General features: G+C 43.9%; 1 protein-coding gene across 1 annotated transcript; it reads left to right on the top strand.

Moving 5' to 3' along the window:
- Positions 1-279: 279 nt before the first annotated feature.
- On the top strand, positions 280-7,292 carry CLEC14A (C-type lectin domain containing 14A). Its single transcript, XM_080978869.1, has one exon. It carries the CDS (start codon positions 1,989-1,991, stop codon positions 3,312-3,314), a length of 1,326 nt encoding a protein of 441 aa, XP_080834995.1. The 5' UTR covers positions 280-1,988; the 3' UTR covers positions 3,315-7,292.
- Positions 7,293-21,902: the final 14,610 nt, after the last annotated feature.

Raw genomic sequence — 21,902 nt, forward strand, 5'->3', positions numbered from 1 at the left:
CACTGGAAGGACAGATCCTGAAGCTGAGGCTCCAATACTTTGGCCACCTCATGAGAAGAGAAGACTCCCTGGAAAAGACCCTGATGTTGGAAAAGATGGAGAGCACAAGGAGAAGGGGAAGACAGAAGACGAGATGGTTGGACAGTGTTCTTGAAGCTACCAGCATGAGTTTGACCAAACTGCTGGAGGCAGTGGAAGACAGGAGTGCCTGGCGTGCTCTGGTCCATGGGGTCACGAAGAGTCAGACATGACTAAACGACTAAACAACAACAAATACCAAGATCACAAACACGACTTCCATCTTCATTCACCTGGAGCATGTTCAGGGAGGAAAAGGCATTGATAACCTAATCCATACAAGTGTTTTCAAACACATATCAAGTAACTAACGCCAGCCCTTGTGGATGGCAGGATCTGGACGCAATCTAGATTGACAGCAGCATGCTAAGGATGAGCATGAATGATACAGGGTTGAGGGGAAAAACTGTATTTTCGTGCAATGAAGGGGTTGGTGTGTACATAGCCATTGTTTTCATCAACCTCTCCACCACAATCTCTTTCCTGATCAGGTACCCACCACCTCAGATCTCATCTCTGTATATGTGAATTTAGGATTCCACCACCACCACCATGCACATCACTTTACACTTGCTTATACTGAACCAAATTTGAAATTTTTAATACCTATTCCTCTGGAGCTACTAACAATCCCATTTCCGTAAACCACCTTGAATAGCTGGATTTCATCAAAAGCTTGGCCACCACACAGTTTAGCCCTGTTTTTTAAAAACATTTTACAAAAACACCAGCCCCAGTACAGATCCTTGGGGAACCCCCACTTCTTCTACCCCTCCATTGTGAGAATTGTCCATTTATTTCTACTCTCTTCATCTGATCTTTAACTACTTACCAGTCCTTTTTACCAGTCCATCCACATGGTCTCGGATTTCCTGCATAAGAACGTAAGAAGAGTTTCAGGACAATGGCTCATCTACTCCGGCATCTTGTTCTCAGAGTGGACAGCCAGATGTCTGTGGGAAACCCACAAGCAGGACCTGAGCACAAGAGTACTCTCTGTTCCTGTGGCTTCCAGCAACTGGTACTCAGAAATATTACTGCCTCCACTATGGGGACTAGCCATCTCATAAGCTTCTATCATTTCACTTCTTACTCACCATTTTTCTAAACTAAGTCCTTTTCTTCATAGAAGAGTCACTTCGTCTGCCTTGTTCCTTTTTTGGTTGCCCTTTTCTTAACCTTTCCCAACTCTGCAATATCCTTTTTGATGTGAGAACTCTACACAGCACAGTATTCCAAATGCAATCACACCCTAGAGTTGTATAACGGAATTATGAAATTGGCAGCTTTATTTTCAGTTCTTTTCCCAATGATTCCTAGCATGGAATGTGCCTTTTTCACTGCAGCTGCACACTGGTAGGTTGGGTGGGTGTGTGCTTGCATGGGAGGGGGTTAACTAGGGCCTTAATGCCATTGCCCTCCACTGCATTTCATCAAGCAATTATTTTTCTGATAGTTTTAAGATCCGCTGCAATCGGTGCTAAGCTTTCAAGTCAATAAAAGGCACAGAGTTCAAATAATTTATTAAACATCCGGCCTGTGTTTACTAACACGGAGGTGAACAACTCAGCCCAAAGAACTCGTCTGCCTTCTTGCGCCTAGATTATGCGAGCGTTTCTCCCTACAAAGTGCAAGCAAAGAAAAGTTTCCCTGCCGTCTGGGTTTTATTTATCAGATGTTTCCAATTCTGGAAGGGAACTTTTGGCGCGGGGACTTCAACAAATCAAGGATGTTAAGGTCAAGCCTAACCCCTGACACATTTCCTTTCAGCCACTGAAAGGGAAGGTCTGCAGGAGTGAAGATATTGTTGTGGTGTGAGCTGTGAAGAAAAGGAGTCGCCTCGACGCCACATCCCCGCCATTCAGACTTGGCTGGTGCTCGCGAATGCCACTGCGGGGAGGCGAGGCAAGATGCGGGGCCTTGTGCTTGCCTCTCTCCTCCTCCTGCAACCTCTCCCCGTGCCAGGGGGCCCCACTGCCGCCGTGCGCCCCCAGAGCGACCACGCCTGGTGCCACCCTTCGGGGTCCTGCTACAGCGTCCACGTGGGCAGCCTGAGCTTCCCCCGGGCCCAGGACGCTTGCGCGGCGCACGGCGGGCGCCTGAGCACGGCGAGCGGCCGGGTGGAAGTGCAGGCCATCGTGTCTCTGCTGAGAGGGGTGGCCCGCGGCGGGTCGGGCGCCTCCTTGTTCTGGCTGGGCCTGGTGAGGAAGGCTCAGCAGTGCACCATGGAGGAGCTGCCGCTGCGGGGTTTCTCCTGGGCCGCTGCCGGAGGACTTGTTGCGGAGGCGAGGAACGAGAGCGCGGCCGAGGGGAGCCTCTCATGGGTGAAGGAGCCCAGCAAGTCGTGCACCACGCAGAGGTGCGCCGGCCTGCAGGTGACTTGGGGCGAGCCTCGCGCCGCCGAGTCGTGGGGCCTGGCCGAGCACGCCTGCGCCAAGGCCAACGCGGGGTACGTGTGCAAGTACAGCTACGCGGGCGCGTGTCGCGCGCCTGGCGCGGGAAGCCACCTGCACTACGCGCTCCCTTTCCGCCTCCAAAGCGCCGCCGTGGAGTTCGGCCCGCCGGGCACGGTGCTCACCCTGAGGTGCCCCGGGCGGGAGGCGCGCTTCACCTGCCGCCTCTCGCCCGACGGCTACCGCTGGGAAGGCACCGAGCGCGGCCTCTGCTCCTGCCCCAGCGGCTACTGGAGCCCGAGCGAGGGAGCTTGCGTCGAGCTGGCCGACTGCTTCGGCGCCCGGGGCGCCTTCCTGTGCCTGTGCGCCTGGGGCGCTCGCTTGGCGGCCGACGAAAAAGCCTGCGTGCCGCCGGCGGGAACTGAAACGCCGCCGTCGCCTGCACTGTCTCCCTCCCCGAACGGCTCTTCGGACGGCCTGCCTGGCTGGAACGACTCCCTGGCGGCCACCTTGCCCTCCGAGGTGGGCAACAGCAGCAGCGCCCCCGGAGCCGTGTCTTCCAACTACCTCTTCATCCTGATCACGGTGGCTGTGGTGACGCTGGTGATCCTGGTCATGGCCGCGCTGCAGATCTTCCAGGCCTGCTTCAGGCTTTGCTGCTCTAAGGGGTCTCAGACCAAGAAGGACGGAGCTCCGGCTACGACGGCCACGACCGCAGATGGCGACCCCGAGGATTCGGATCATTCCCTGGGGCCCAGCAAGGCAGAGTCTGCCGAGGTTTCTCAGGATGAACCCAAGCCTGTGGCCGGGCAGGTGGAGCAGGAACAGCCCCGAGGGGACTGAGGCTTTATTTGAAGGAGGCAATGGACTTTCATTCAGAGAAGGCGCTTTTATTAGGACAGGAATGGGGAGCCTGTGGCCCTCCAAAGGTTGTTGGACTACAACTCCTATCATCCTTATCCGTTGGCTGCTCTTTCTCAGTTAAAGTGCTAAGTAACTCCACAGTGCTGCAAGAGACAAGTCTCATTAAGACCTGCCAAGCTGCTTGTAGAACAGTGTAATCCTATGCACACTTACTTGGGAGTAAGTCACATCAACTTCAGTAGAATTTTCTCCCAGGTGTGCATGCAAGATGGCAGCGTATGGTGTCTAATCGTAATGGTGAAGGCCCTGTGGGACTCCCAATTGCAGCTCCCCAGCTCCCATCACCCCTAGCCAATGGGTAAAGGGATATTGGGAGTTATAGTCCAGCAACACCTAGATAGCCACAGTTTCCCTATCCCTGTAAAAGAAGATTTCTATGACTTAAATAGCTTTCCAACATTATTTTGAATCTGGTGTTGTCCTCCGTCCTTACTAGGCTTCTGGGGTGCCAGTACAATTGTGCATGTGTGTGTGATCTATTTGTGAGACTTAGAAAACAGCCTGAAATCTTAGTACTGTGTCTCGACTGACTCATGGATTGGATGTATGAGAACTCATAAGAGAAGTGTTGGCCAGTGCATGCTAAATTTTGTCGCACAAAAGCATTATCTGTTCCAGTTTCCTTAAGTGGGAATTCCAAAAACCTGCAAGGTATGTCTAGCTTATACTGGCTCGTTGCTCTGTATAACATTGTGGGGTGGAAACCTGTCAAGATTTCACTGAGGGTCCAACTCATTTTCCCACCTTCCAATTCCTTGAGGTCGCCTTTAGAAGTCATTGGCTAACTGAGGTGTGGTAGGTTTTGACTGGGGAGAGAGTCTTCTTGGTAGTGGTGTCCAGGTGATACAGGCTATTTTTTGGGGGAAGGGGTCACCTGGCACTCATGCTGTAGCCTTTTCAGAACCACGCAAAGACCTTTTAGTTTTCCCAAATATTTGGTTCCAAAATTGACTGATCTGAGGCTGCCTTTATTTGAAACTTTTAATTTTGTTATATGTTTCTGTTTTTTATATGGCTGGTTGTTTTGTCTACAGATTTGGTGTAAGCCACCTTGGAATATTGTGTTTTACAGGCAGCGTTAGAAAATGTATTAATGCATAAAATGAAGATTTAAAAAATGAAAATTAATTGGTACAAATGCATGCCAGTAGCCCGAGGAAAGCCCTGAAATATACATTCTGGATTCTGAGTCAGTCCTACTGCCATTATTTGATTAAAATTGGGTGTGATCCAGGCCCAATCACTATGCCAGCTCCAGGCTAGTTTAGTCTGCAACAGGCTTTTTCTGGCTCCTCCACCTTCCACCCCAGCTGGCATCAGCAATGGGGCTACAGATGTGGCAGTGGCTCCAGCACTCTTATCATGCCTTGCCAGGGTTTGGTTTGCTCTGCCATTTTCTCACTGCAGAGCACTGTGGAGGGGCCAGTTTGGAAGGAGAAACAAATGGGGTGGAAATGTGGGGAAATGGGACTCGTGAAAGCTTTAAGCAACATTTCTCGCTTCAATAAAGGAAAGGGGTAGAGGATTTCTTTTTAAAGTTTTCTCTCTTCTCTCCCACTCCACAGCTGCATTCCTTGCATTTCTCTCTTTTAGCATTACTTGAATAGGGACAGTCCTGCCTGTATGTGCATTTCAGCTAAGGAATATTTTAAGTTAGTATTCAAAAAACGTGAATGTTGGTACACACCCACACACCTGCCCCAGATCATTTGAAGAGGCCATTAATTTCCAACACAAACCATATTTTTGCAACAAATATGTATGTAATGTTTGTAGTATATGTTATAGCATTGAGTGCTTCTAAGCCTCCTAATGTTCATCGGTTAAAAGCACAGAAAACCCATTAACATTGCAAAGGCAGGGATTGCCCATTCCATCTAGTACAGTAGGACAGTGTATCCTCTTGTCACTCTTTAAATCTTATTTCTAGACCATTAATTCCTTCTAAGACACTTCAAAATGATTATAAGCATCTTGAAGCAGAGGGGGAATGTAAGCTATGATTATGAATATATGATGAATATTTGATGATTGATCTTCATCACATAATCGGGAGTAAAATTCAAATCCTCAAAAAGACGTTTAATAATATTTTAAACTACAGAGGGCTTGATTAAATGTGCCATGGGATTACAGTGAAATTGAAAGGTGGCCAGGGGCAAAATTAAAAGACTTCAAAGGACCATTTTTAAACACCCACCCGCAAAGTACTACAGTCTAATGAAGATTTTTAAAACTGATTAATTGGGTATTTCCCTATCATTTGGTGAAAATTCTTTTCATCTACAAACAGCTTCATCTCCTAAAACCACTATCCAGGATATATTCACATCCACCCAGCAAATGAGATCTGCATGTACTGCTTATGATGTGAATGTACACTGCAGTGTTCATCCGCCCTCTGCTGAACTTGACAGATGCAAGCAATGTAGATGGGGGGTGGTCATGCTGGTCTGGGACCACTAACCACATGTAGTCATGTGCTACTAGAGCTGCATTCAGTCTGTTGGCTCTGCTACAAATACCTTGATGTGCATAACTCTCTATGCTCAATGGGGTACCAAGTTATCCATATTGCTTTGGAGGGAACAGGGAAACTACCATGAAAGCTCTGTGTGTATACACCTCAGAACTACCAATTATGCATGAACTCATTAGATTTGGGTGATCCATTGCAATACAATGTAATACCTGTAATTCAATGAGATGTGATAGTACAGCCTTCTGTTATGTTGTGAAGAGTGTGTGAAAAGTGCACCAATGCAGTCCATGCTATTGAAGCATAGGCACTGTGGTTCCTTGGATCATACATTTGTGGAATAAGGTAGCTGTTTTTAGCACGAAGCCATCAACTGTAACTATTACATGGAACGAAAAGAAGTCCTACTGATTTTGATGGAACGTTAGGTTGGGAGTTTCAGGCTAAAATTCTAAGCACGACACTCAGAATTATGGGCAAACGCGGAAGTTCCACGTCAAGCACTTCCCTTCCTCTCCATGATAGCTAGTACAACATGCCTAGAGGTCCTGACATCATTACACAGTGCATGTCCCTACCAGGAGCAGACAATACTGTTGAATAGTAACAGGGAAATGCATTGTACTAGGGTTAGGGCATGAGAAAAGTTGTACAAATGTGGAACAAGGCAGTTTGGCATGGGGCTGCTATTTTCAGTGGCAACCCAAAATTTCTTATAATGTTTAGTTCTGCCCAGTAGTGGTTGGCATGGTAAGGTGGAGTTGCTTACTTGACCTGTCAGGTGAGTCACTGCTACTTACCAGAAGGGGGAGCAGAAAGGTTTATGAAGTGCAAACACAGCAGCTGAGCCAATCCGATGCTCCTGCTGCTGTGTTTGCACTGTGCCACCCTCCTCCTGGTAAGCAGCAGTGACTCACCTGTCAGGAGGTGAGCTAAGTATCTCTGCTCCACCGTGCTGTCTAGTACTGGTTCTGTACCATAAATTGATTTTGTTGTTGTTGTTTGTAAGTCGCAACAGCATGATCTTCTACATACCTACCCAGAAATAAGGCCCTTGCTAACTTCCAGGTAAGTGGGTATTACTGGGTTCCATCTTAGGGGTTAAATCAATGGTGCTGATCTTGAAACATGGAATAAAATGTATCCCGGAGCAGGTTCCAAGCACCACTGAAGTAGCAGGCTGTTTTTAAGAGGATTGCAGGCAGCATTTCTTCGTTTCTCAGAAAAGCTCAAAAGAACTGTTGACAAAGTGCCAATTAAGCAGCTGTAGCTTGTGTATCAAGAGACAAGTATTTTTTCTCTATAGCACAAAATCAGTATAGATGACTTATGTGTTTACTACAGACAATGCCAGCATGGGTTTATTGTTTGCTGTCTGGGGGCCTTTCAAGATGACCAAATAAAATAAAACGGAAGTACAGTGCAATCCGATATATTTCTACACAGAAGCCAGTCCTGTTGGAGTTGCCCACTCTGGTATAAAACTTAAATAATTTTAAAAGATCACAAAGGAGTTAGAAGATTGGGTTGTTGTTCCAAGTGTTGTTTTAGAACACAGGCGTTATCCAATAAACACTTCTTATAATGACCACCTTCTGCTGGGCAGTACTTGTTATTGCAACAGATGTGCTTCTGGTGATGGATAGATTTGGCTGTTATGTTTTCCAGTGACAAAATACTGTAGTTTGATTGCTGGAAAAAATGTAAGCCAGTAATCACACATCTACTGCAAATGTTTGTTCTTTCCCTGATAAAAGACAGACGTGTCAAAATTAATATATTAAATTGTACCAGCAAATCAAATGAGCGCAAATCTGATGAAACCTCTCTCATCTACCTAAAGGTAAAGGACCCCTGACAGTTAAGTCTCCCGTTGCTCAGTCCCAGCTCCTGCTAACCACTCATCTACCTACCTACCTATTTATCATTTCTTTTAGATTTATACTGTGGCATGGCATCATATATGCTGTAGACAAAGTCTTAGGTGATCTATATGCGAGTTTATATCTGGAATTGTGAAAATAAAAGCGCAATAATTCCTCTTTATATGTTAATTTAAGAGATAACTACGCTCATGACAAGTTGGGATATAGCTTTTTTGTTGTGGAAAGGATGCCTTTTTGGTGGATCTGCCTTGTTGCGAGGAAGTTTTAGAAAAAGATCAAGGTAGCAATTAAAAAGGACAACAGAAATGGAGCATGTAAAAGAATGATGGAGCATTCTTTGAACCATGTAATTCTTTTTCTATGGATACAGAAGAGATCTTCAAACTGTTATGAACTCGTTTTATGTATGATTGAAGTTATGCAAAACATTGCAGAATCCCTATCCATCCCTTTAAGAGTAGAATGAGAAAATGAATGCTTTGAATATGCCTTCATGTCACAGCTTACAAATTATATGACAGTGAAGAAAGGGAAACAGCTGGAAATTTTGCTTATATAATTGGAAAACTTTTATTAAATATTGACAGAACAACTGAAGTGCAGTATACCCATGTTCAATGCACATGAAGTGCAGTCTTATAGGATATACAATGCATGCCTATTCATAAGTCCCATTGAGTTCAATGAGTTAATTAATTAAATTTATATACTGCCCTTCTAAGAATCACAAGGCAGTTTACAGTATAAAAACAGAGAAATGCATAACACAAACATGGAATCTAGTCCAGTCCCCTGCAATGCAGGAATATGCAGCTGTTTCATACGGGGATCAAACCTGCAACCTTAGCATTATCAGCACCACACTCTAACCAACTGAGCTATCCAGGCCATAATAGCAAACAAAACAATAACCCCCTCTATAGTTTCAATAGCCATAGATTCTTTGATTAGCCTAAGGCCTGGGAGAAGAGGAATGTTTTCACCTGGCACCTAAAGATATGTAATTAAGGTGCGAGGTGAACCTCCCATTCCTGTGCTTGTGAATGTTCTGTTTTTAATGTAACCATAGGAACATGTCAAAAAAACTGGCCATCCACATGTGGGACTACAACTGCCCTCATCTCTGACCGTTGGCATGATATAAAGGATAGTACCTAGAGGACCACAGACTCCCCATCCCTGTTTTATTCAAAAGCTCAGTATTGTTTAATTTGAACCAATAAAATATAGATAGCCATCTTTTTTTGTTTACTACACATATATATGAGTAGATTTGATTGGGATCGCAGGTAGTCTTCCAGGCAGAAAGCAATAATTATTTGGGAGGAGGATTAGAATTCTGCCAGTTCTAAATTAGTATTATTGCACCATGTAATCCCCATAAGGAGATAAATATACTGCTGCAATGACTTTGATGCTTATTTAATGCTTGCAATAATATAATAATAATAATAATAATAATAATAATAATAATAATAATATCTTTATTGTCATTGCCCCCTTCGGGGACAACGAAATTACTTGACTGCTCCATAAAAACACTAATTAATCAATACAGTATAATACAGCAAGGGAGATTAGATGAGTTTCAAAGTCCGGGCTTCCCATTCAGGGCTGAGATCGCTCTGGAGAAGAAGCTGTTCTTAAGACGGCTCGTTCTTGTCTTCATCGTCCTGTATCTCCGTTCCGACGGCAAGAGCTCGAAGAGACAGTGACCAGGATGCGATGGATCTTTTACTATGTCCAGTGCCTTCCTATGGCACCTTGTGGCTTAAATCTGCTCTAAGGTAGAGAGTGGGCAGCCAACAATGCTCTCTGCTGCCTTAACAACCCTGCACAACCCCATCCTGTCCTGGGTAGTACAGCTTCCGTACCACACACATAAGCCATAAGTGAGCACGCTCTCAATGGAACAGTGATAGAAGGCAAGCAGCAGTTTCTGCGGAAGATGGTTGTTCCTTAGTATTCTCAAAAAATACAGTCTCTGCTGCGCCTTCTTCACAAGCCCCCTTGTGTTGACACTCCAGGACAGATCCTCTTGTAATTCAATGCCCAAAAATCTGAACGTTGTTACCCTCTCCACACAGACCCCATCAATCAAAAGTGGCTGGACGTTGCTCTTCTGTCTCCTGAAGTCCACCACAAGCTCCTTTGTCTTCCTTGTATTTATGAGCAAGTTGTTAGCTCTGCACCACTCTGTCAGCCGCTCCACCTCATCTCTATAATCCGTTTCACCCTCCCTTTCAGGGATGAGCCCAATCACGGTTGTGTCATCTGCAAATTTGACAACCCTATTACTAGGGTGAGTAGCGACACAATCGTACGTGTAGAGAATATAAAGGAGCGGACTGAGTACGCATCCCTGTGGTGTTCCTGTGTTAGTCTTGAGCATATTAGAGGTATAAGGGCCCAGCCGAACCCTCTGGGGGCGGTCTGACAAAAAGTCCAATATCCACCCACAAAGTGATAACGGAAGCCCCAGATCTTCCAGTTTAGACATCAGACGTTGTGGTAGAATGGTATTAAGTGCCGAGCTGAAATCTAAAAAAAGCAGTCTGGCATAGCCCCCCCCCCCCCCCGCTGCTCCAAATGTGCAAGGACCGCATGGAGGGCAATCGCCACAGCGTCCTCTGTCGATCTTTTCGTTTTATAAGCAAATTGGAATGTGTCCAGTCCCTCTGGTAGGCAGGCAATGACATAATTTCGTACCAGCTTTTCAAAGCACTTCATGATTATAGGTGTGAGTGCTACTGGACGAAAATCATTCAGATCTTCCGGGTTAGATTTTTTTGCTATTGGAACGATAATAGAGGACTTTAGGCAGGATGGAACAATAGCCTGGGCTAGGGATCGATTTAAAATCCCAGTGAAAACTCCTGCTAGTTGATCTGCACAGTCTCTCAATACCCTTCCAGCTACCCCATCTGGCCCTGTGGCCTTCCTTGGGTTGATTCCCTTCAACACCTTCCTCATCTCTTCTTTTTCCACAGAGACTACTGCATTCCTTTGTACTGATGATGGTAATGGTGGTGATGATGGCAAAGCCTTCACAGGGAGTGGTGGTGGTGTTGGTAAAGCCTCAGCAGGTGTTGCTGCAGTTGTTACTTCAAAACGGGCAAAAAAGGCATTCAAATCCTCTGCGAGGGATGCCCCTCCCTCGTCTGCCAGGGAGTCCTTGGATTTATACCCTGTTAATTCTTGTACACCTTGCCACACCTGCCTGGTGTTGTTACTTTGTAGATGATTCTCCAGCCGCTGTCTATACGCCTCCTTTGCTACACGGATACCTCTCTTTAGATCGGCTCTAGCTAAGCTGTACAGCGACTTATTTCCACTTCTGAAAGCAGTATTTATTGCCCTTAGCAACCCCTGGACCTCCCTTGTCATCCAGGGCTTCCTGTTTGGGTAGATCTTTATCCGGCGCCTCCGTGTTACACTGTCAGTGCAGAACCTAATATAGCGATACATCAGACAAAGAAGTCAGGCAGTCATTGTCCAGAGGGCTTGGTCTACTCTGATGTAGTCTAGTCCAGCCATTCATCTAGTCAGCCTAGATAAGATACCTTATTAATTAGATAAATGTGAGTTTCCTCATGAGTGCATCTAGCACTGGGAGTCTGCTCCTTTTCTTTCTGAAGCATTTTTGGTTCCCATTAGAGGTGAGGCATGGATGTCCTTGAGATGAAACTCAAATAATCCTCTTCAAGCCAAACGAAGTGCAGTCAGAATCTTTGTTACTACTTATTATTAGAAGGAGGATGGCAGGCGTGTGCTGTATAAACCAGGCCTGAGATCAGGCCTAGGCCTCAAATGCACCCTTCCTGGCCTCTCTGGCTCCACCTGCACTATACATTCAAAACAGTATCATAGCACTTCATGTTCCCACAGCTAAGAGCTGCAGTTCCCTGAGTGGGACTCTTCCAGGCGAACTCTGTAAAGTGCAGCTCTGTGAAGGGAATAGGGGTCTTCTTTAAAAAAAATAAATCGGCACCATTAACAATGTGGGAATGTTCAGGGAGGCAGGAGAGGATATATTGTTCAATAATATCGTTCCTAACTTGCGCTAGCAAGTTCTATAACTTAGCAGAGTTTTAACATTCCCCTTTTTAAACGCACAGAGGTTAGCTTGTTGTAAGCTTGTTTAAGCTTCTAAAAATAGGATTCCTGGTAAGTCCCCTTATCTCCCCCTTAAAAAGAATAGACAGGACAATCTTATTTAAAGTCAATAAAAGAAGTTTACTCACAGTATCATCAGTTCACAGTTGATCCCTGAAGGCAGACTTAGGTTACAAAATATATACACTGGAATCTATCCCTAAAGGAGATAGTCCCTAGCTGAAGAGCTGTTGCTTCTACAACAAATGAAGTCAGAGAAAGAGAGGGGTGTATCTCAGATACTTTTGTCACCTGGGCAGGTAAGGTCACACCCACCTCTATTTACATGTAGAGGAAGTTTGTCCCAGCCCAGGAGGAAACAGGAAGTTTTCTACTGGCTGGTGCAAACATCCGCTTTCATGTTCAGTCTAGGAATACTGTATTTGACTGCTATCTGTGTTTCACACCCCACAAACAAACTACAGTTCTCAGGATTCTTTGGGGAAATCAATCTGTTTAAATTTGTATGATGCTGCTTTAAACATACAGTACACATTGGGGCCTTTATCTGGCCCTTGGAGCGCTCCCCATGCCCACACCTTCCCCCTTCCCCAAGCCTGCTCTGCACCCTTCCTGAATATTTATGCTTGGCTGGAATGCGCTCTTGGATCCTGATGGTGCTCTGATGGGGTAAGTGAGTGTGAAGAAATAAGCCAACTACAAAGGTAAAATTTCCATTTATTGTTGCGCTCACTTTTGCCTTTAACCCCATCCACTACTGCCGTGTGGCCTCTGGAAGGTTACTCAGAAAGAAAGATGTTATTCATGAAAAATATATCCTATCCCTGACATAACCATGAAATTGTCCATAATGATACCTTGGATTGGTATCATGGGCCACAGATCAATGGACTGAGCACATGCTTTCCAAATAGATGTAAATTGCACTCACCTGAGCCAGCTATTTACCCTGCAGGGACAATATAAGGGTGTGCATGTGTATATACAATTAAAATTAAAAGTAGGTTTAAACAAAATGTTTTTCCAGTCTTCCCAAAAACTTCCTAAGAACACCTTCCTATTGAACAATATTTAGAACTTGGTGTTTCAGCTCTTCTAGCTGTTTCTGTCAAATCATATGCAAAATAAACCTGCCAGGGTGATAGGAAGAAGAAAGGTTTTAACTGTACTATTGATTTTCTGAGCTGCAGAGATCAATGTGTTCTGAATTTTTTTGTCTTTTGTACGTGCAATCTAGGGTTTTTTTACATAACCATCTGGAGCAACCTACATAGGACCTTTACGTTGCCAACAGTTCTACTACCAAAATGTGTCCCTGTAGCTCCCACTGAGCCTTAATTGGCTCCTTGATGAAAATGATGCATTTTCCATCTCATTAAACATATTCCAGCCCATCAATACATAACACAGTTCGTATCTTTGAAAGTGTTAAACTAAATGGCATGAGAATCCACAAGTCACTTGATTTGATTGGTATACAATAGTTGCTGTCACCATGTGGGTGTGCATTTAATGGGGAGTATTTTATACATGAAATAGAAAAAACTAAAATAATCTCAAGATGATTTTCCATATCAGAAACGAATATTGAAATTGGGTCATGTTGCTCTTTCCTGGAGGAAAAGAATTTAAATTAATAACTGCTTGTTATTCCTGTTTTACTGATGAGGTGAATGTTAGATTGTCATCTAACACAAGGAACTCAAAATATACCCTTCAACATTTCTCTGATGAAAATAGGGACATCCTATTCCATAATAATAATAATAATGATAAGTTCACTATTTATATCCCTGACTGGGTTACCCCAGCCACTCTGGGCGGCTTCCAACATATATAAAAACATAATAAAACATTTAAAACTTCCCTATACAGGGCTGCCTTCAGATGGCAGGATGGGGGTGGGGGGGTTGGATAACTCCATACCATCCAACATTTCTCTGAAGAAAATAGGGACGCCCTAAGGAAAAACGAGACATCCAGGGATCAAATAAAAAACCAGGGCAGCTTCTGTAAATCCGGGACCGTCCCTGGAAAATAGGGACACTTGGAGGGTTTGAAATACTGTTCCTTTAATAAAAGGCATTAATTTATATTATTATAGAAATTCTTGCAAAAGATTGAGAATCTGGAACAGGTCAGATGATTTGAGAGTTGGATGTGTCTACAGTATTCAGGAATTGTAATTATGGAACACTAATTCCTCAGAATGCTTTCTAATAACGCTGTAACATAATTAAAGTGCAGTAAAACACTGTTTTGAAGGCTTAGATTAGAAAGCATTCATGTGTTATTGCAAGATAAAACATTTTTTGGCCGTTGTCTCTCCCCTTCTTTCTTTTATCCCCAATTGTAATTTTTCCTTAGTTATTGGGGAAAGAAACATACCGCACCACACAAACGTTTTTTCTGTGTCCTGTGGAGCTTCATGGCTGTAGATGCACCAGTGGTTTGACTCAATATGAGGCAGCTTCCTATGTTCCTAACTGTGATAAAATATTATTATGGGTTTGCAGGGGACAAGGGTCTCCTAAAATTCCTGGGTTCTAAGGTTCTCATACTTTCTGCAATTAGTAAATGTGGGGTCTGATCGATGGATTTAGTAAGGCCTAAAAAAAATAAGCCAAGCCAGCTTCCTCATGAGATTGCCTGAGAGAGGTGCTATCAAAGCACAAAAGCTAAATGGAAGAGTCACTACCCTGACAAAAGGTGGGACATTCAGTCCCAGGTAAGAAGTGGGGGTTGTAGTTCTTCCCCCAGATGTGCGTTAGTTAGCAAAAGACAATAAATAGCAAAGTTGGGAAGGGGAAGTTGCCAGGGTTACAGGGAGCATGATGTCATCACAGGAAAAAATGTCCTTTTTACACAAAGCTTGCATCACATTTTTAGCAAGGGTTGGGGGGGGGGAGAAGAGTCAGGCCAGAGGGCATGCAGGCTGAGGGACAGACAACTTGTGTGGAGGAGACACAGAGATGGTGTTTTGGCTGCTTTTGAATCACATGCTGCACTGCTGTAAGATGTATTGCTCGTGAGATGTATTGCTCAGAACGTTCTCTCCATCCAGACTCAAGTGTAAATATCTGAAGATAAACCATATTTCATAAAGACAATACAGCCTCCACTGTGCCTCATTTCCCCCAAAAGAAACACAAAAACTAGTTGAATGCCAAGACCCCTGGAATCTTGCACCGCTCAGTGGAGATTGAGATGGCTGGTAACAATATGTTATTAGACTGCCTATCTTCAAGATATGGAGGTAGAAGTACAGTGTACTCAGCAGGTCTCCCAAGAATGCTGTCTCTCAAAATAAGGAGCTTCAGCCTTGGGTAAATTCTATCTCCAGCTTGAAAAAGGTGGAAAATGATGTTCTATTAAGTTCTTGGAGTCAAATCTTTGGAGCTTCTGTTGACTTATTTGGAATTACGAGTTTTTAGTGTCCGGAAAGCATATATTTGCATCTACCCAGTCTCTTTTTCCAATAACAACCAAAATGTAATTGAGAGAAAACAGTTAATTGACAATTTAAAAATAAAGCTGTCATAGAATCATATTCAAGAGCCAGTGTGGTATCGCAGTTAGAATCTTAGAGTGCAGGGATGCCTGTGTGTAGAAATAAGGGTGTTGTGGGGATAAAATGGGTTTCTCTGTTGGTGGAAGACTTGCTTGCAAAAGTGATAAAACACATGTAATTACAACATAGACTAAAGTCTAATCTAATTCAAGTGTACTTCCTCCAAAAATTACCCAACTTCCTATAACTTAGGGATGGGGAACCCGCAGCCCTCCCAAGGTTGTTGGCCTACAACTCCCATCATCCTTGACCACTGACCATGCTGGTTGAGGCTGATGGGAGTTGGAGCCCAGCAACCTCTGGAGAGCCACCAGTTTCCCATTTAGACTTTAGTCTAAAACTAAAGTGTAGAATGCCATGATAATGCACAAGGTGACTTGCTAGGTTTGCAAAGCTGAAATGTGGAGGAATCGCCCTTCTTTTCAAGAGATGCAATTCTTGTCGTTTATATACAGGCAGTGACCATTTTATGCCCGTCCGATGGACACGTGACCACACACAGGCTCATCATTGCAGACCTGAAAGTGGCCGGAAAATGGGACACAACAAGGCATAATGGAGCGGGGTGTAACGGGGTGGGTGTGTTATTGTGCTCTGCCAATGTGTGTGGGAACAGGAACACAACCCCCACACAAACTGGTAGTTGCCTGTATGCTAGTTCCCCATCTAGGAAGGCATAGATGCTTCCCAGCACTATAAAGGACGTTTCTTGTAGCGATTGGGAAGAACTGAACAGAAGTTGTCCTAAGACTGATTGTAATATTTTTCCTTTGTGTTTTCTTGCTCTGTGTTTGCCAAATCACTTTCTGTAGTCTACACTATGATGACTATTTTGTTAATCAGTTCTACCCAATTCTATATATTACAGTTTGCATTCCTTACTTTACTGTTACTGTTCAGTTATCTTTCTGTTGAAAACTTCAATAAAGTGTTTTTGTTTTTTTTAAATACCTCCTTTGAGCTAGGGAAAACTAAATTGCAATTGCCATCACGCTGTGTGAATGGAAAAAGAGTAATAGATTTTAATCTATGCTTGTTTGCTTTTAATTTGCTAATTATATTTTTAAAGATGCAACAATACAGTGTGCTGCATTCATTAGTTTAATTTTTTCAAAGCAAACTCGAAATTGTAGATAGAGCTAATAATAGAAAGCAAATATCAAATGGAACACTTAAAACTTCCAGTGCACTTTCCTCTAAAGGCAAAACCAAAATGTTATGTTCCTGTTTACCTGCTGTGAATGTTAACTAGGAGCTAAACTGAAGCAGCTTAATTATATGTATCTCGCATGCTTTGAAGAACTTGGTCAGAGCTAAGCCATGTTGTGGAAACAATCAGTTTCTAGAATCTCAACCATATCAACTTGTTTATCTCTCCTCCTTGGCCTTAATGTGAATGTGGATGGATAACCAAGGAACAGCCCTCCAGCTCTGTGTGGACTGCGTGTTGGCAAGTTCCTCTGCTGTCAATTGTGCACTGCTCCTCGTGAACAATCTATGCGTGACCTCACAGTTCATCCAAACCCAATAATGACACCTGGGATCTCTCCTCTGTGTGTCAGCAGGTGGGCCCAGTTCCCATTTCAGTGGCTTCTTTCCACCCCACTGGCCTAAGGCCAGCTTGACCAGTGTTTTCCCCTCCCTGAGCATCCTGAACTAGCAAAGGATCTGGCACCCTTTATGCCATCTTAATTTACGCTGGCATAAAGTATGCCATCTTCCTGTGTTTAGGATGGCCCAGAAAATCATAGTCAGAGCAGATCCACAGGAATCAGTGGGCTTAAATTAGCCATGAGACATTTTAATAATCCCTGTTTTGCAATCCCATATGGACTCTGCTAATCCAACTCTTATCATCCACATCAAAATCCCTACCCGCCCTCAATCTCATCACTCCTAAGCAAAGATGAGAGATTCAAGTACCCATAGGACCTCAATTTATGTTGTAGGCCCTCTCCTGCAAGAATTAACAGTATTTGGGGGTAAAGCAGAAGGTAGGGTGATAGGTCTGATAATAAAGACAAGCAGTAGACTTGGACTACTCCCCCCACCCCCCGTGTGTGCATTGTCCAGGAAAAGAATTTCTCAGAAGAAAACTTAAACCTCTAATACAGTGGTACCTCGGGTTACAGACACTTCAGGTTACAGATGCTTCAGGTTAGACTCTGCTAACCCAGAAATAGAACCTCGGGTTAAGAACTTTGCTTGAGGATGAGAACAGAAATTGTGCGGCGGCGGCACAGCAGCAGCGGGAGGCCCCATTAGCTAAAGTGGTGCTTCAGGTTAAGAACTGTTTCAGGTTAAGAACAGACCTCCAGAAAGAATTAAGTTATTAACCTGAGGTACCACTGTATTCAGTATTCTAGTCCAGGGGTGGTCAATATGAAGTACTCCAGAAGTTGCTGGACTACATTTCCCATCATCATCCTTAAGCATTGGTGATGTGGGCTAAGGCTGATGGGAAGTGTAGTCCACCAGCATCTGGCAGGCACTACTTTGGCTGATCTAGCCGAGCAACTTCAGTCTCTTATTCCTTGTGCCTTGACTTTTGACTACTCTTAGTCTGCAGTACACTCCTATTTTCTTTGCAAGAGAGTTAATGGCTGAACATGCATTTTTCTTTTTATAAACTTAGGTCTCTAGCTATTAGTCCAGTGGGATTCTGCACAAGAGAAGTCTGCAGTGTTGAATGCATAATGAGAAGAAAATATTTTATTTGCCTCCATAGATTTGTGATTCATTTTCTCAATGGCTAATCCCTGGAGACTGATAAAGTTCTAGAGCCTAGAAATAGCGGAGGCCAAACATAAATCAATTCTTTCTCAAGAATGAAGTTTATTCTATGCATTTATTATTTCTCTGTTTCTTGGATATGATTTTGGTGTGTGGGTATCATAATGGGAATATTTATTTCGAACCCTGCCATTTCAGGCAAATGAAATGAAACCATCAACTCCTGCTTGCATTTTTCAGTGTGCTGTCTTCATGGTGACTAGGTTCTGAATCAAAATGTGCATATTTTGAAATATTTGTTTTCAATGAATATTGAAATTAAGGGCAGCTCATAATACATTTGCATTACATATTTTGAGGTTACAAGGGGTGCTTTAAAAACTATGCAATCCTGAACTGGGATACTGAAAAATGACAATATATGATAAATTTCTTAAAGGAATGCATCAGTTTGAGATCTTTTTGAACCCTAATATGTAAAAGCTCCCCCACCCTCGAAAGATGGCTACTTAGGAAAATCAAAATTCTGTATATCTGCATCTGATGGAACTCAATCACTGCCTGTTGTTCCAGTTAGGACCCTACAAATGTTATAATCGCAATCATGCTTATAGATGGTGGAGTTTGATTGCATCTACTCAAACTCCTCATCCCACATGCATTAAGCATCACTTCTGAAAGAGATAATAATAATAATAATAATAATAATAATAATAATACCACCATCCCAGCCACTCTGAGTGGCTTCCAGCAAAATATAAAAATGCAATAATACATCAAACATTAAAAACTTCCCTTTCTGCTAGGGACCCTGCTGTTCACTTCATACACCCAGTTTGCCATATGGACCTTGTTCTGAAGGAAAAACCATGCCAGCAGCAGAACACATGAATCAGACCTTACTCATGCACAGAGCCGTCTTTCCCATAGGGCTTAGTGGTTCGCTGCGCCAGGGTGCCGGCCTCTCAGGGGCACCCAGTGAGTGGGGGAGCTGCGCGGCTTTGCCAGCGGCCTCCCCTTTCCCTGCACGCCTGCCAGCTGTGCCCCGTCAACCATTTGGCTGGCGGGCATGCAGCTTGCCTCCCAAGCCTCTGTGGGGATTGCACTGGGCGGATATTTGCACCCTGGCGCCACATCTGCTCATGCACAAATGTATTCTATTCCAATAGTACTTACTGATCTTCAGTTATATCAGTATCTTATCCTACTGTAATTAAGGATGCTTTGGTTCTAAAGGTAAAGGTAAAGGGACCCCTGGCCATTAGGTCCAGTTGTGACCGACTCTGGGTTGCGGCGCTCATCTTGCTTTAAAGGCCGAGGGAGCCGGCGTACAGCTTCCGGGTCATGTGGCCAGCATGACTAAGCCGCTTCTGGCGAACCAGAGCAGCACACGGAAACGCCATTTACCTTCCCGCCGGAGCGGTACCTATTTATCTACTTGCACTTTGAGGTGCTTTCAAACTGCTAGGTTGGCAGAAGCAGGGACCGAACAATGGGAGCTCACCCCGTCGTGGGGATTCGAACCGCCGGCCTTCTGATTGGCAAGTCCTAGGCTCTGTGGTTTAACCCACAGCGCCACCCGCCTCCCTGGTGGTTCTAAAAAGGAAGGCAAATTGTTTATGCTGGGGAAATGCTGCAGTACAGTTTAACTGAGCAGCCGCCACCCTGAATCCCAAACTAAGGGTTTAATCCTGGTGCTTTGGCATGCAGTGCCAATGGAATGTTTTGTGATATTGTGCTGGTGTAGCAGCTGGTAAGCTATAAGCTAAGCAATTATTTTGCTGGCACAGCACATCTTATTTAAGGATTGTAACTAATTTAACAGGTCTGTGCCTATCACTAAAACCTGATACCATTTGTGAGATGTCTACTGGGCCGTGTTTAAGATCTTTGTTTTAGTTTATAACAACTTAAACAACTCAGCACCAAGTTATCTTAGAGACTGCCTTGCTGTCCCTGTGCTGAGGTGACGAGGCCTTGTGGGCAAAGCCATGCATTCAGCATGTATTTATCAGCAACAGGGCCTTCAGGTGGGGTTGCAGCAACATTATGGAACCTTTACAAGAATGCAACGAACAATTTCATATGGCGTGCAATTTGGTTTTTTTAGTTTAACTTTTATATTTGTATATATTTTTGTCTACTGCTTACATATTTTATATTACGACGTCCATGCTTTCTTAAAATATATTAATAAATGTCTATTTTTCGCATTAATACAAAGAGCAGGATTCACCTAATGAACCATGTTAAGGGCTTTTGCTTACACAGTGGGGCTTCTGCCCCCCCAAAGAAATTGGCTGGTGGGGGGGATGTCAGCACAGCCCCCCAGAACGGCATGCAAGGGGCAGGGAAATTGTTCTGTCTGGCGAGTTTAATCTTAGGGTTTCTAATAAATCATACATGTTGTTGTTTAGTCGTTTGGTCGTGTCCGACTCTTTGTGACCCCATGGACCAGAGCACGCCAGGCACTTCTGTCTTCCACTGCCTCCCGCAGTTTAGTCAAACTCATGCTGGTAGCTTCGAGAACACTATCCAACCATCTCGTCCTCTGTCGTCCCCTTCTTCTTGTGCCCTCAATCTTTCCCAACATCAGGGTCTTTTCCAGGGAGTCTTCTCTTCTCATGAGGTGGCCAAAGTATTGGAGTCTCAGCTTCACGATCTGTCCTTCCAGTGAGCACTCAGGGCTGATTTCCTTAAAAATGGAGAGGTTTGATCTTCTTGCAGTCCATAGGACTCTCAAGAGTCTCCTCCAGCACCATAATTCAAACGTACATGGTGATAACCTTGGTTATTGCTTTCATCTCCAAACAGTGACATGATTATCCACCCTTGTTTAGATGCTTCTTTTTTTTTAAGTCCCTCCTCCTAAATCATTGTATCTTTCCATTTTTGGATAATCAGTATTGCATCTGTTTAAAATCACATGGATATGAATGTAAGAATAACCTGCTGTATCAGACCAATGGCCCATCTTGTCCAGCATCCTGTTCTCACATTGGCCAACCAAATGCCTTTGGGAAAGCCACAAACGTGACGAGTGTAAGAGCACTCTCTCCTTCTGCAATTTTTAGCAACTGGTATTCAGAAACATACTGAACGTAGAGACAGAGCAGAGCCATCAACTAGCCGCCATGGATGATGGTTCAGGGTAGTTTAGAGAGTTGGGCTAGCACTTTATTTCTGTGCCCAAACTTAAAACAAAACACAATGAAAAACAGCTGCAGAGGCTTTGTTATGGTAAACAAACATCAAAAGCTGCTTTCTCTCAAGGGAAGAGTGCCATCTTCTGTGAAATTTAACATGTGCTTCTATGAAGTTTAATGTTTTCCTGCTGTAAAGACTCCCCATAGGAGAAACAGCCCCACTGCAGCCCCTTTGTAAGTGCTTCCAGCATCAAATCATATTTGTTCCCATTCAAATTGCCAAACATAAAAGAAGAAAAAGCAGGAATAATGTAATAGCCCTCTTTGTCCATAGGCAATCATGACCAACAGTGTCTTATGTTAGCAGTTCAATATCTTTGTTATATGTCTATGGTCTCCCACACAAAGGCTGGACAATTCGGCTAAACTCCTGTATCTGTGTTGGTTTAGTCTGCCTAGTGCAGAACACCCACTTGTCAAAGTGTATTTGCGTGATGGCGAAAAATAAACAAGTGTGGTGTTATTTAATGTCTTATCTTCTTATCTTCAGTGTATACACTGAATGAAATTTACTTT

This window comes from Podarcis pityusensis, assembly GCF_964106645.2.
Source record: "Podarcis pityusensis genome assembly, chromosome: 1".
Classification (NCBI taxonomy): Eukaryota; Metazoa; Chordata; class Lepidosauria; order Squamata; family Lacertidae; genus Podarcis; species Podarcis pityusensis.

Bases quoted from the DNA above. Each gene is read 5' to 3' on its own strand.
- CLEC14A (XM_080978869.1), top strand. From the start codon at position 1,989: ATGCGGGGCCTTGTGCTTGCCTCTCTCCTCCTCCTGCAACCTCTCCCC.